This window comes from Thalassophryne amazonica, chromosome 2 (assembly GCF_902500255.1).
Source record: "Thalassophryne amazonica chromosome 2, fThaAma1.1, whole genome shotgun sequence".
Lineage (NCBI taxonomy): Eukaryota > Metazoa > Chordata > Actinopteri > Batrachoidiformes > Batrachoididae > Thalassophryne > Thalassophryne amazonica.
The window spans coordinates 72,752,480-72,766,327 of NC_047104.1; the positions used below are offsets into that span (position 1 = coordinate 72,752,480).

At 40.7% G+C, this 13,848-nt stretch overlaps 1 protein-coding gene across 2 annotated transcripts in view; it reads left to right on the top strand.

The window, feature by feature from the left end:
* Positions 1-13,848, top strand: part of smyd3 (SET and MYND domain containing 3) — a 316,927-nt gene that overhangs the window by 280,215 nt on the left and 22,864 nt on the right. For both annotated transcript variants that reach the window (XM_034187931.1, XM_034187939.1), the window contains exon 10: positions 4,189-4,363. In XM_034187931.1, coding sequence (XP_034043822.1) covers positions 4,189-4,363 — 175 coding nt within the window. The remainder of the gene's footprint in view (positions 1-4,188; positions 4,364-13,848) is intronic.

Consider the following 13,848-nt stretch of genomic DNA (forward strand, 5'->3'; position numbering starts at 1 on the left):
ATAACAGATAATAAGATAACTGAAAAGTTATCTTTGATAAAGATAAACCGATAAACCACCCAAAAATGTATCGGAAGTTACAGATAATCGATAACCGATAAATTCCGGTGTTGTCTATGGGACATTTGCAGTTACTAAAGAGCTAAAATTGATTTTTAACACGATCGCTTTTGAAAGCATCAAAAGCGGTAAAAGATCTAACGAATAAGCAAGAATGTTTGACCATGCTGCCCCCTGGAGGAAACAGCACAGACAAATCCTGAGAGCACCCACGAAATCAACTCTTTACTAATCATAATCATTTTTCTTTCAACATTCTGCCCCTGCTGGAAGCTCTTGTTTACAACAGCGCTCCCACCACAGAGGCACACCAAGAGCAGCCATAAGGCCAGCTCCCTATCAGGTCAGACGGAGGTCTTGAAAAATAAAGTCATACTAACTTATGGTTTTTTAAAAATACTGATAGAATAACTCCATTAATGTCAATTCTGTCATTTGTACAAAGTTAAAATATAACATATATCTTTTAATGTTGAATAAGGCACTAATTCTGAGGTTTTGTAACAAACACAGACCGCAAAGCATTCTGGGTAAAAGTGCTAAACAGTGATCGGTTCAGTAATCCATTATGTAAACCAACACGTTCAACACGTTAATGTGTCGTGTGTTGGTTTAAAGATAAATGTGCTTTTGTAAAATATTCCATTTTTATTTGTAAAAACAGGCATTTTTACGGAGCCCTGGAAGTGTCATCGCAATTGCATGTTTTAAAACTTTTATGATGTTGTAAAACGTGCACTCAATATTAGTAAGTAAGTAAGTAAATTTATTTATATAGTGCCTTTCACAGACATAAGGCCATGTACACACGTTGTCGGGTATTTGTAAAACCGAATATCTTACCCTTTCAGTTTGGGGAAAAAACTTCATCCACACTACGTCGTTTAAAAAAAAAAATCCATCCACATCGAACCGTATAAATGTGTTGTAATTAGTCTGCCAAACCTTTGGGTGGCGGTACTGATTAAAATTCTATCCAATCAGGAGCCTTATTCTCTTGTCGTCACTTCCACAAAAACTAAAAACATGGCACCAACCTCGTTCGTGTGGACCGATAAGGAGTCGGAATTACTTCTAACCGTAGTTTTAGAATACAAAGTTAACAAATATATGCACACAAAAAGCGCCTGGACAATGAACAATACCAACACTTTGAGAGCAGCCATGTACCCAGACGTTTAATACAGCCATGAACACTCCTGGCCAGTATATGGCAGTAGCGGCCTTGAAAAAAATGTCAAACAAAATTCCAGATAATCCGTGTCTGCTACATTTAAGATGCATGGAATTTAACAAACGCAAAAACACTAACGTCTATAAACCCAGAGAATATATTCACAAGAGTTTTGAGGCACTAGAGTTTAATGCTGTTATCTGTGGACCCTGAACAGAGTGTCTGCAATGCATTTGTCCTGTCCTGAACGTCTGAGATTACCTTATGCTACCCATAATGCATTGCTGCCTGGCACAGCATGTGCTCACAAAACCTTAAAAATTAGCACATTACTTTAAAACGAAAACATATATCTGATATTTTCACTTTATAAACTTCAGACATGACAATAATTTTAAATAACTTGTCTAAAATGAGTGGTTAAAATTTGAACCATAAGTTAAACATGTATGCCTCTGGATGACTTGGTGACATTGTGATTATATTAGTATGGTGTTAAAGGAAATGACTTTTTTTTTTGGTCACCAGTTCTCCTTTGCTTACAGACGATAGAGTGGTTTCTGTTTGCAGAGAGTAGAACAACATGTCTATTAGGAAACTTTTAACAGGTAGGTCTTAACAGCTTTAACAGTTTTAAAAATGTTTTTCACTCTTCAGCTTAGTTTAGTACGTTATTGGTCTAAAAGTTATCGGACGGTAATTCATCGGAAGATAATTAGTCCGATGATGGTTTTTAAATTCATCTAAAAAGATAATCTGATAATGAAAACATTATCTTCGATAATTATCTGTTATCAGATTATCGGAAGTGTGCCCACCACTGGTAATAACACTATGTTGTCTTTAAGTGTCATATCCACTTTAAGACATGCTTCCTGAGAAATAAGCCCAGACTTTCTGTAATCTATACGATTTTTTTTTTATTTAGAAAGCAGTTTGAAGACAAAAACTGCAAAGTGTTGTCCAGTATAAAAAATGTAAAAGATTAAATAACATGAATTAACATGAATTAAATAACATGGATTACAAGTTTAAAATATTAGAAAATTTTAAACAAAATGACAGCATATATAGCAACAGATTTCATTACATTGCACATTTTATTGATATTCATAGGCTTGCAATTTCACATTTTACACAAACATTTTCGAGGGCACAGATTACATGATAGACCCAAGAAATGGTACTTTTAGCCACTCAGTAATGTTAAGTGTGCAATTGCTGCTAATCCACTTGACTATAGAGTAGTGCTGCAATGAGAAACTTAACCAAAATTAGTGTTAAATGCCAAAAACTTAACTGCTAGGTCAGATATTTGATCCTATTTGAGAATTGAGACCTGAAGAAGTAAATCATGCCCTAAGTACGAGGTCTATCAGAAAAGTATCCTACCTTTTTATTTTTTTTAAAAACTATATGGATTTGAATGACATGCGATTACACCAATCATGCTTGAACCCTCGTGCGCATGCGTGAGTTTTTTCACGCATGTCGGTGACGTCATTTCCCTGTGGGCAGGCCTTGAGTGAGATGTGGTCCCGCCCTCTCGGCTGAATTCCTTTGTTTCACACACTGCTCCAGATGGCCCGCATTGCTTTATCAAAATTTTTTCTGGACCTGTGAGGAATATCCGAGTGGACACTATTCAAGAAATTAAGCTGGTTTTCGGTGAAAAGTTTAACGGCTGATAAGAGATTATGGGGTGTTTCTGTTGGTGTAAGAACTTCCCACGGAGCGGGACGTCGCACAGCGCTTTCAGGCGCCGTCGTCGGCCTGTTTCGACCTGAAAACATCCTAATTAAGGCTTAATTCACCCAGGACGTCGTGAGAGAACAGAGAAGATTCAGAAGAGGCCGGCATGAGGACTTTATGCGGACATTCCACTGTTTAAGGACATTTTGTAATGAAAGACGTGCGCGCAAATTCGCCGAGTCGTTTCCGTGACGACTCGGCAAATCTGTGTGCGCCGCGACAGGAAAAACACCACCTTTTGATGGCTTTCAACAAGTGAGTAACTGAGAAATTTTTTAATAGCTTGGGCATGTTCCAACTTGCCCGTTAAGGTTTCCAACGGAGGTGTTTTTCCTGTCGCGACCCCCCGCGGTCGGGTCCGGCCCGACATGCGACTCTGCCCGCACGTTCTTTCATTACAAAATGTCTGTTAACAATGGAATGTCCGAATAAACTCCTCATGCCGACTTCTTCTGAAAATTCTCTGTTCTCTGGGTCAACAGAGCCTGAAATGTGGAAGTTTTCAACCTGAAACGGCGAGATGCCGCAGCCTCGAAGCGCAGATCGCCGTCAGGCACCGTGGGCTGTCCTTACGGCGACACTACCAGACCAAAATCTCTCATCAGCCGTTAAAATTTTTACCGAAAACCAGCTGAATTTATCGAATGGTGTCCACTCAGTTGTGCCTTACAGTTTTGAAAAAATTTTTATCAAACAAAGCAGCAGTCTCTGAGCCATTCCTAAACAATGAAAAAATCGACGATAGAGGGTGGGCCACTCCTCACTCAAAGACTGCCCACAGGCGAATGACGTAACCGACAGGCGTGAAAAAAACTCTCGCATGCCCACGAGGGTTCAAGCATGTCTGATGTAATCACACATGATTCAAATCCATATGATTTTTGAAAAAAATAATGAGGTCGGATACTTTTCTAATAGACCTCGTATAAGCAGAATTAATGACAGGGACAGTACAAATTTCCAACATCTCACTCATCTTCAGTTGCTTATCCGGGATCGGATCGCGGGGATTTTCCAATATTGTAAACATTATTACCGTGATGCACAGAAAAAGTGACAGATTTGGGGGAAAAAACTATATCTAAAAGGATAATGGCAGATTTTAAAAGAAATATATGATTCACCTGTATGAAAATGATGCTCCACTGTTTCAACTTTCTGGGTGTGCAATACAAATTTCTCTTCCTTAAGTACACTTCCAGATTGGCAGTCACTTTTAGAGAGCTGCAGGGACCTGTTTTCAACTGTCGGCAGTGCCGTCCCTGATGAAAATCTGTACAAACTGAAAACGACAGACATGGCTTTAGATGCCTGCATTCACCTGGAACAGTGGGAGGAAGCTGTGCGATATGGGGAAAGAACACTGCCAGTATACAAGTGAGTCAATCTGTCTCTTAGCCAGCTTTGCCCTTAACCACAAGTTTGTTACAACATGATATGACGATGGCCACAGCAAGTGATTTTACTGATAAGTTCCTCCTCTCTACTAAAAGTCTGTGAAATCATCGGTGAGTCACTTGTTGAAGTGATTGGTATCAAGAAAAACCTGCACCGTCTTGGCCCTTCATGCTCAACCCCGGTCTACATCTTACTCACCCCAGGAGCCAAAGATAAACTCCCTGAGATTTTTCAATTTATCACTTAGAAATACTACCTGAAAGTTGTTTCATCAAAGCTTTGAAGGACTACACAATCTGATGCTTTCATAGTCAATATGAGGTTTCCGTACTCCATTTTGTTACATTACACCATACGCCATGATTTTAACCATCTAAAAGAGAAAAGTGACATCTCACGGGGAGTACCTATAAAAAAGATCCAGTGTGTGCAGTTTGTAGAATGTAATGAGGAGGAATGGTTTTGGTGAGTCATAGTAATCTGCTCAAAAATGTGAAATAGATATTTTACAGCCACTGAGGAGATTGCGTCCTCTAGATTGTGACACAACGTATGCTCACATGGGTGTGTTACTTTAAAAATGAGGTGTGGTCAGGCACAGAACTCGTGCTTTGATTTTGTTTGTCACCTTAAAGTACCAAAAAGCTAGTCCAGATATTCAGTACTGTGCAGTGCTGTACAAAGAGTGCAACTGACAGATGCACCTTACACAAGCAGGTTCACAATAAACACATTCTAACTGTCTGCACACATGGTCATGAACATCGAGTTACACATATGAAAGCTGGAGTGAGGACTCCCTATACAGCTAATGTAACACTGCCATGCCTACATGGGGGCATGGCCACCATTACCAAAGGAAAAAAGGACACGTACTATCTGGATGTGCAATATAGCAGTGTGTTGAGTGAATGTGGGGGCCAGAAAGAAAACAAAAAGAACAAAGAAATAAAAATCTGAGACACACACAGCTGTTTGCCCTCTTTGGTACGGCACACCGCCAGGTTTGAGTCCTCACTCTAGCTTTCATATATGTAACTCTGTGGTCATGAGTCACCTCCATCTGTAGTTATGGCCACTGTAGGAGAATTGGGGTGGGGGGGTTACTGGGGGAGTAGGGGGAGGAACAAAACACTAATTTCTCTTTCTCTCAAAGATAGGAGACATGCATGAAATACACAACGAAATGATTTGAAACATCCATGAAATTAAATAAATGTAAACGCTTATGGGCCTTTCACACTGAATACGTCAGATGCGTCAAATGCCTCAAAAATCGGTCTAAAAAGCATTATTTTCAATGAGACGCGTTGCTTTTTAGATGCGTCAGATGCGTCACGTCAAAAGCCGAGCTAAACCAACGCTTCTGACGGGAGCGCGCATTGCCGCTTGTTGGCTGGCTGACGTGGTCAAAGTTCAATCCAATCCAACTTTTGATGCTTTGAGCTGTGACGTACCTTTGCGTTGTCCAATAGGAACGACGCGTCGGGCCAAAACATGGAAGACTAGTGGCAAAAACCACTGATCTCTACAAAACGGATCGGTGTAGAAACCACTGATCTCTACAAAACGGATTGGTACAGACACCACTGATCTCTACAAAATGGATTGGTGCAGAAACCACTGATCTGTGCAAAACATACGTGTCACGGGACTGCTCATTTATGGAGCAGTTTTCTGAAGAAAAATCCTTTGAAATGTTTTTTGTTGTTGTTTGTTACCTCAGAATTTCTGATTACTGGTTAAAATTATCTTTAGAACACTTGTAATTAAAATAGCTAAATAAATCAATAAATGTTCTTTAGAAACCTTTCATCTGTAAATTAAAACCACCTGTTATTTCAGATTAGATTCTTGTTTAACATAAGGACATTTATTTTTAGACAAAATAACATGGAAATTTGTACATTTTTTTTAAGTCTGGTAGATTATTTATATTTCATTTCAACCAGAAAGACACTGAAAATAAATACAAATGTTTATTATAAATGCAACAGGAAATAATTTAACAATGACTTCAGTGTGATTGTAAAGTAGGATTTCTGTGACATAAACCTCATGATGATTTTTTTTTTTATATATAGTCATTTCAACTTGTAATTTCGCTAAAATATGTCATTGCCTTTAATGTTATTATCAGGACAGTCATTTCTAAAATATGAATTTGAGCGCAATAAGTGGAGAGCTTCTACCTGTGCAAATGTCTTTTGACTTTGATTTCGTGGACAGTTTTAATGATCTGTTCATTTATTGTTAAAATATAAAATAAAACAGCCTTTTTAAAAATAATAAAATAGTTGCTGTTGAAAGAGCCTTTTATTTAGAAGTGATGTTATGCTGGATTCTCAGGACCAGATAAAGGTCTCTTCTGCAGCTTTGAACTCTGGTGGTGTTGCTGAAGACACTTTTGTCCTATTTTGAAGAGCAGAGATGTTTTCTTTCGACTGGACTTCGTGGTGTTCAGCTCATCAATGGAAGTTTGGTTGTCTGCACAGCAAATGTTTCTGATTGGGACAAATAAAAATATTTCTTTAAATAGAAAGAAACACTAAACAGTTTATATATAAAAAAGGAAAAAAAAAAACAGGAAAAAACACCCGAAAAAATAAGTTATTTAAAGTTGAGCTTTTGTGGTGTCTGAAAAAAGCTGTAGCTTTATTTGGTAAAAATAAAAAAGACTGAACCATTTAGAAATTAAAGCGTTCACTCAGTTCAACTGTGCTAAAAGGCTATGCTAACGTTAGCGATCATCAAACCTTCACAGCAGTTCAGTAAATGTCACGTTTTATTTTTACATTATTCTCACCTCAATAAAGCTGCAGAGCTAAACTCCGTTGGGCAAACTGGGACTTCGCATATATCCAAAAACTAGGAGATTTTGGACTAAGTGGGTTTGCTCCATCACACCGGCTGCCTGTCTCGCTCTGCCCAGTGATGATGCCTGAAGGCCGGCTTGTCCGTGTGGGTCGGCCCGCTGTCGCGGTTTGATCGATATCCCACCAAGTCGTCAGTCCTCCCTCGGTCGGCGTCACTCCGAAAAGTAGCTGAAAAAAAGCTTCTCCCAGCAGGGTGATGAGAGAATTGTTCTACTGCTGTTTTTTAAAGCTTTTTTGTGGTTCAGGCGACCCAAATCCAAGATCGCGATCGCTGAACTTTTTTCAGATTGTGGAAACTGCCAGCGTGTGACGTGGCAATCTCTGCCCCCTTGCCGCTTGCCGAAGCGACGCGTCTGACGTCATGCGTCGAATGCGTTAAAAATGCATCTTGACGGATTGGAAAGCGATGACGGATTGGCCTGAAGTATGCAGTGTGCAAGGCCCATTATGGTAAACTATAAGGTGTCACCTTGTTGCATCACCTCAGGGAGGATTGGTGACAACTGTTTGCTGTGCACTCTCACAGTTTGGTACTAATCTGTTTATGCAACAGAAATCTTTTCACTTTTGGCCCCTTATTGGATCCAACAGAACCCCATTTTCCAGTAAATATATACTGTATATGTGTTGTTTGTCTTTCAGCTGCCCTCATTTGTTCAGCAGATCCAATACAGATCCGTATTGGGATTTGACGAACATTTTATGCCGGATGCTCGTCCTAACACAACTATAATTATTCATGGAGAAACACACACACAGTCCCTGGACATCCGAAGCAGTCTCCCAGCCAAATACTAATCGAGACCTTCTCTGCTTCATTTCTGAGAGCTGACAGAGTCAGATCACATGAAGCAGAATGTCATTCACAGACAGTATTATGGTTATTATGTTCCCTGTTCTGTTTTTTGTTTATCTTTTAACTCCCACAGTATTGCAAGTAAAGGGCCTGTCACAGTGGCATATTCGTAGAGCTACTCATTACAGCGTAGCATCTACACTGTAATGAGCAGCTCTCCGCCCACTTCACGTGGAGTTTTTTCTCAATACGTAGCAGTATGTTGAGGGCTACTCGCGTAGGACGGAAGAAATTAAACCTGTTTAATTTTCTTCGGGGTACAGCACAGCATGGAGCCTTCACGCGAGTACATGCAGCGCCATGCTACTGTCCGCTATTGTGAGCCCGCCCACACTTCAACACGGTACTGTACGCCACTTCACATCTCCCTGTTGTTCTTCTGGAGCTATAAATACTGCAAGATCATTGCTTCACTTTATCATACTGGACTAATTATATGAGGACTGTTTCACTGTGTCGCATCGTTTCATAAAAGCGCTCTCTCTCTCTCTCTCTCTCTCTCTATGTGACAGAGAGAGAGAGAGAAAGCGAGCGGTTTTATTTTGAGGAGTCTGTCTCCTTAAAATAAAACCGCTCTCTCTCCTCTATCAGACTCCTTAAAATAAAATAAAATAAAAGCCCTCTCTCACGCGCGCGCACTCTCCCTCTCTCACTCTCTCTCTCGCTCACTCTCTCTCTCTCTCCTCTCTCTCTCTCTCTCTCTCTCTCTCTCGCTCGCTCTCTCTCTCTCTGTGTCTAATCAGAGCTGTGACTCTTTAAAATAAATGCGCACTTGCTGCATGTCGGTGCGCTCATCAAACGCCCTGATCGATCAGTCTGATCAAAGCTGAAAAGAGCTGTGACTCTAAATAAATGTGCACTCGCTGCATAAAAAAAAAATAAGAAGAAGAATGTTAAATGACTGTTTTTGAGCCGCACCACACCATGCAGTAGAGAACAGAGCACACTTCCACAGAGGCAGAAAATAGCACTGAAACTGGTGCAGCGTGGCACACACAACCGTGTGCACACATTAAAACGCGAACACATGCAGCTGAAAGTATGAACGAACACTGTTAAAGGCTGAGTACGCGCGTATTTCGGGCATATTTAAATGAAACACAACGCTGCAGTGAGCAGCTCTACGAATACGCCACTGTGACAGGCCCTTAACACTCGGTCCTGTTCACAAATATTGGTGGCCCTGTCTAGTAAGTACAGCACTTGCAAATTAACTGCAAGCGTGCATGCACCGCTTAAAAAAACATTTTTGAAAACTGACACTCTGTGATGAGGAGAAGGCATGGAGGAATTGGTGTCATCTAAAAGAAACTGAACTAGATGTTCAAAGAACATGAAGCAGGAAATGGGTGGTGCTTTTTGGAGTTAGGTGAGGACAAAGGAAAAAAGCAGGGGGCAGATGAACAGAGAGATGGAGTGAAGTGTAGGATAAATGGAGAATAGTATTCCCTGATGGAGGAAAAAGTAGGCAAAGGAAAGAAGGAAACAGAGTTAATTGAGAGAACAGTACAAAATGAGGAGATAAATGCGCAGAGCATCAGCTTGGGAAAGTGCAGAGGCGATGTTAAAAGAAAGAATGAAAGAACAAGAAAGACGAGTGTTGAGGAGAAATAAGAGTATGATGCAGGGGAGAGAGTGTGATATTCTATATTCATCTCCTATCTTCCTCTTGGCTCTTCAGATTGCAGGAAAGAAATATTGCTGCAGGAGGCCTTATCATTCTCCAATCTTTCCCTCATTCTGTATTCCTTTCTTCTTTTCTCTCTACAGGTCTTTTCTCAGTTCCGTTTTTCATTTCATGATGTGCTACAGAGATTTTACCCCCATGCTTGTATACAAAATAATACCCATCAGCTGCAGGCTGTGCACACTGATCTTACTGAACGTCCATACTGTGTTCCTTGCACAGACAAACATGCACATCAGACACACACATTAACGTATTCATGACAACATGCACATCAGACATTGTGTGGTTGAATGCATGCACATTAATGTAATCATGACAGCATGCACATCCATGTAGCAATACGTAAGGCAGCAGCAGTAAACAGCAGTTGCCCCCCCCCCCCCCCCCCCCAAAAAAAAAAGAAAAAATAGAAGAGAAAAATTCCCAGTCATGCATATGACTATGCCTCGGCTGTTATGGTTACTGCTTCACTGAGTCAAGATAGGACACCAATATGCAGGACAGCCAGGACACAAAGGGTTTAATTCAATAATCCACGGTGTTTAATCTCTCAGTGTTACAATGACATGACTATGGTGAACAGGATGATCCAACGTGGCAGTAACTCCAACACAACAAAAAACTAAGTGAGAAACCAAACAAGGGACTAACCAAAAACAACTGACAAAAAACACAGCAGGGTACAAACACATACAAATTGAATAAAGAGAAAATGGACAACACAAGGTATGTGAAAACCAAATCATAAAACCAAAACATGCAGTGCACAAAACTGCAACATAACACATGGAGCAACAGACAGCATGGTAGCTAATTAACTCAACTGCAATTACTGGCAAACTGTGAACAAATGCAAACAATGAATAAGGACCTCAACCCAAACACAGACATAAGATCCAGACAGGACACACACATACCCAGACCCACACGAGTGACACAGACATAGACAGGACCCACATGACAAACAACAGAGCGGTACGGCCAGGAGCGCGCACGCCCACACACACGAACTCACACCAGACACGGACACAAAGCAAAAAGGCAAACATGATCACACATACACACATCTGACAGACGGGACACACCCACACATACAGTGAGGAAAATAAGTATTTGAACACCCTGCGATTTTGCAAGTTCTCCCACTTAGAAATCATGGAGGGGTCTGAAATTTTCATCTTAGGTGCATATCCACTGTGAGAGACATAATCTAAAAAAAAAAAAAAAAAAATCCGGAAATCACAATATATGATTTTTTTTAAATAATTTATTTGTATGTTACTGCTGCAAATAAGTATTTGAACACCTACCAACCAGCAAGAATTCTGGCTCTCTGTTAATTTTTCTTTAAGAAGCCCTCTTATTCTGCACTCTTTACCTGTATTAATTGCACCTGTTTGAACTTGTCACCTGTATAAAAGGCACCTGTTCACACATTCAGTCAATCACACTCCAACCTGTCCACCATAGCCAAGATCAAAGAGCTATCTAAGGACACCAGGGACAAAACGGTAGACCTGCACATGGCTGGGATGGACTACAGGACAAGAGGCAAGCAGCTTGGTAGAAGACAACAACTGTTATGATTATTTATTAGAAAGTGGAAGAAACACAAGATTTCAATTTCAATTTATTTGAAAGGGACCATGTGCAATTACAACATAAATGTCACCATTTGATGCATTGCACCAGAGTTAGCCTTAGGCTAATTTACATCTGCAGTCCCAGGTGTAAGATGACTGTCAATCTCCCTCGGTCTGGGATTCCATGCAAGATCTCACTTTGTGGGGTATGGATGATTCTGAGAAAGCTCAGAACTACACAGGACGACCTGGTCAATGACCTGAAGAGAGCTGGGACCACAGTCACAAAGATTACATTAGTAACACATGATGCTGTCATGGTTTAAAATCCTGCAGGGCAGCAAGGTCCCCCTGCTCAAGCCAGCACATGTCCAGGCCCGTTTGAAGTTCACCAGAACCATCTGGATGATCCAGAGGAGGCATGGGAGAAGGTCATGTGGTCAGATGAGAGCAGAATAGAGCATTTTGGAATCAACTCCACTTACCATGTTTAAAGGATGAGAACAACCCCAAGAAAACCATCCCAACTGTGAAGCATGGGAGTGGAAACATCATACTCTGGCGGTACTCTTCTGCAAAGGGAACAGGACGACTGCACCATATTGAAGGGAGGATGGATGGGGTCATGTATTGCGAGATTTTGGCAAACAACCTCCTTCCCTCACTAAAAGCATTGAAGATGGGTCATGGCTGGGTCTTCCAACATGACAATGACCCCAAACACACAGCCAGGGCAACTAAGGAGGGGCTCCGTAAAAAGCATTTCAAGGTCCTGGAGTGGCCTCGCCAGTCTCCAGACCTGAACTCAATAGAAAATCTTTAGAGGAAACTCCAAACCTGAAAGATTTGGAGAAGATCTGTATGGAGGAGTGGACCAAAATCCCTGCTGCAGTGTGTGAAAATTTGGCCAAGAACTACAGGAAACATTTGACCTCTGTAATTGCAAACAAAGGCTACTGTACCAAATATTAACATTGATTTTCACAGGTGTTCAGATACTTATTTGCAGCAGTAACATACAAATAAATTATTTAAAAAGTCATACATTGTGATTTCCAGTTTTTTTTTTCTTTTTTTAGAGCCCGAGTAGGCAACGTCCTACGAGGACCCTATTGTAATTGCGCTGTTTATTATTATTATTATTATTTATTTATTTATTTATTATTATTATTAGGGCCCGAGTAGGCAACGTTCTGCGAGGACCCTATTGTAATTGCGCTGTTTATTATTATTATTATTAGGGCCCGAGTAGGCAACGTCCTACGAGGACCCTATTGTAATTGCGCTGTTTATTATTTATTATTATTATTATTATTAGGGCCCGAGTAGGCAACGTCCTACGAGGACCCTATTGTAATTGCGCTGTTTATTATTAGGGCCTGAGTAGGCAACGTCCTACGAGGACCCTATTGTAATTGCGCTGTTTATTATTATTATTATTATTATTATTATTATTATTATTAGGGCCCGAGTAGGCAACATCCTACGAGGACCCTATTGTAATTGCGCTGTTTATTATTATTAGGGCCCGAGTAGGCAACGTCCTACGAGGACCCTATTGAAATTGCGCTGTTTATTATTATTATTATTATTATTATTATTAGGGCCCGAGTAGGCAACGTCCTACGAGGACCCTATTGTAATTGCGCTGTTTATTATTATTGGGGCCCGAGTAGGCAGCGTCCTACGAGGACCCTATTGTAATTGCGCTGTTTATTATTATTGGGGCCCGAGTAGGCAGCGTCGTACGAGGACCCTATTGTAATTGCGCTGTTTATTATTATTGGGGCCCGAGTAGGCAGCGTCCTACGAGGACCCTATTGTAATTGCGCTGTTTATTATTATTGGGGCCTGAGTAGGCAACGTCCTACGAGGACCCTATTGTAATTGCGCTGTTTATTATTATTATTATTATTTTTTATTATTATTCTCACTCTTGAAATCGAAATTTCAGCCTCTTCCCATGCTCAAAAACTCACCAAACTTTCCAAAGTCGTTCGGCCGGATCCGAAATTCGATATTTTGGGGGCGTCGCACATAGCGCCCCCTAGAAATTTTCAAATACCCCTCCGCATTGGGCTTTTTTCGTCGTAGCCTCACGAAATTCGGTACACATATTTACCATGCCAGGACGGACGAAAAAATCTCTTACTGTCATGGTGATATATCGACAGGAAGTCGGCCATTTTGATTTTAAGTTTCGATTTTGAGCAAATTTTTGCCATTTTTGGCCATTTCCACTACTTACATTTGAACGAACTCGTCCTAGGGATTTTATCCGATCGTCTTCATATTTGGTCAAAATCATCACAACAAAATGGTGATCAAAGTTATCAAAAGATTCTAATTAAGTCAAAAGGCGTGGCTGCTAGGGGTCGTCAAACTTTGGCGAGCTTTTCGGAGCACGACATTTCACTGCGAACGGCTGTCACGCCCACATACTTCATCGTAGATCCTTC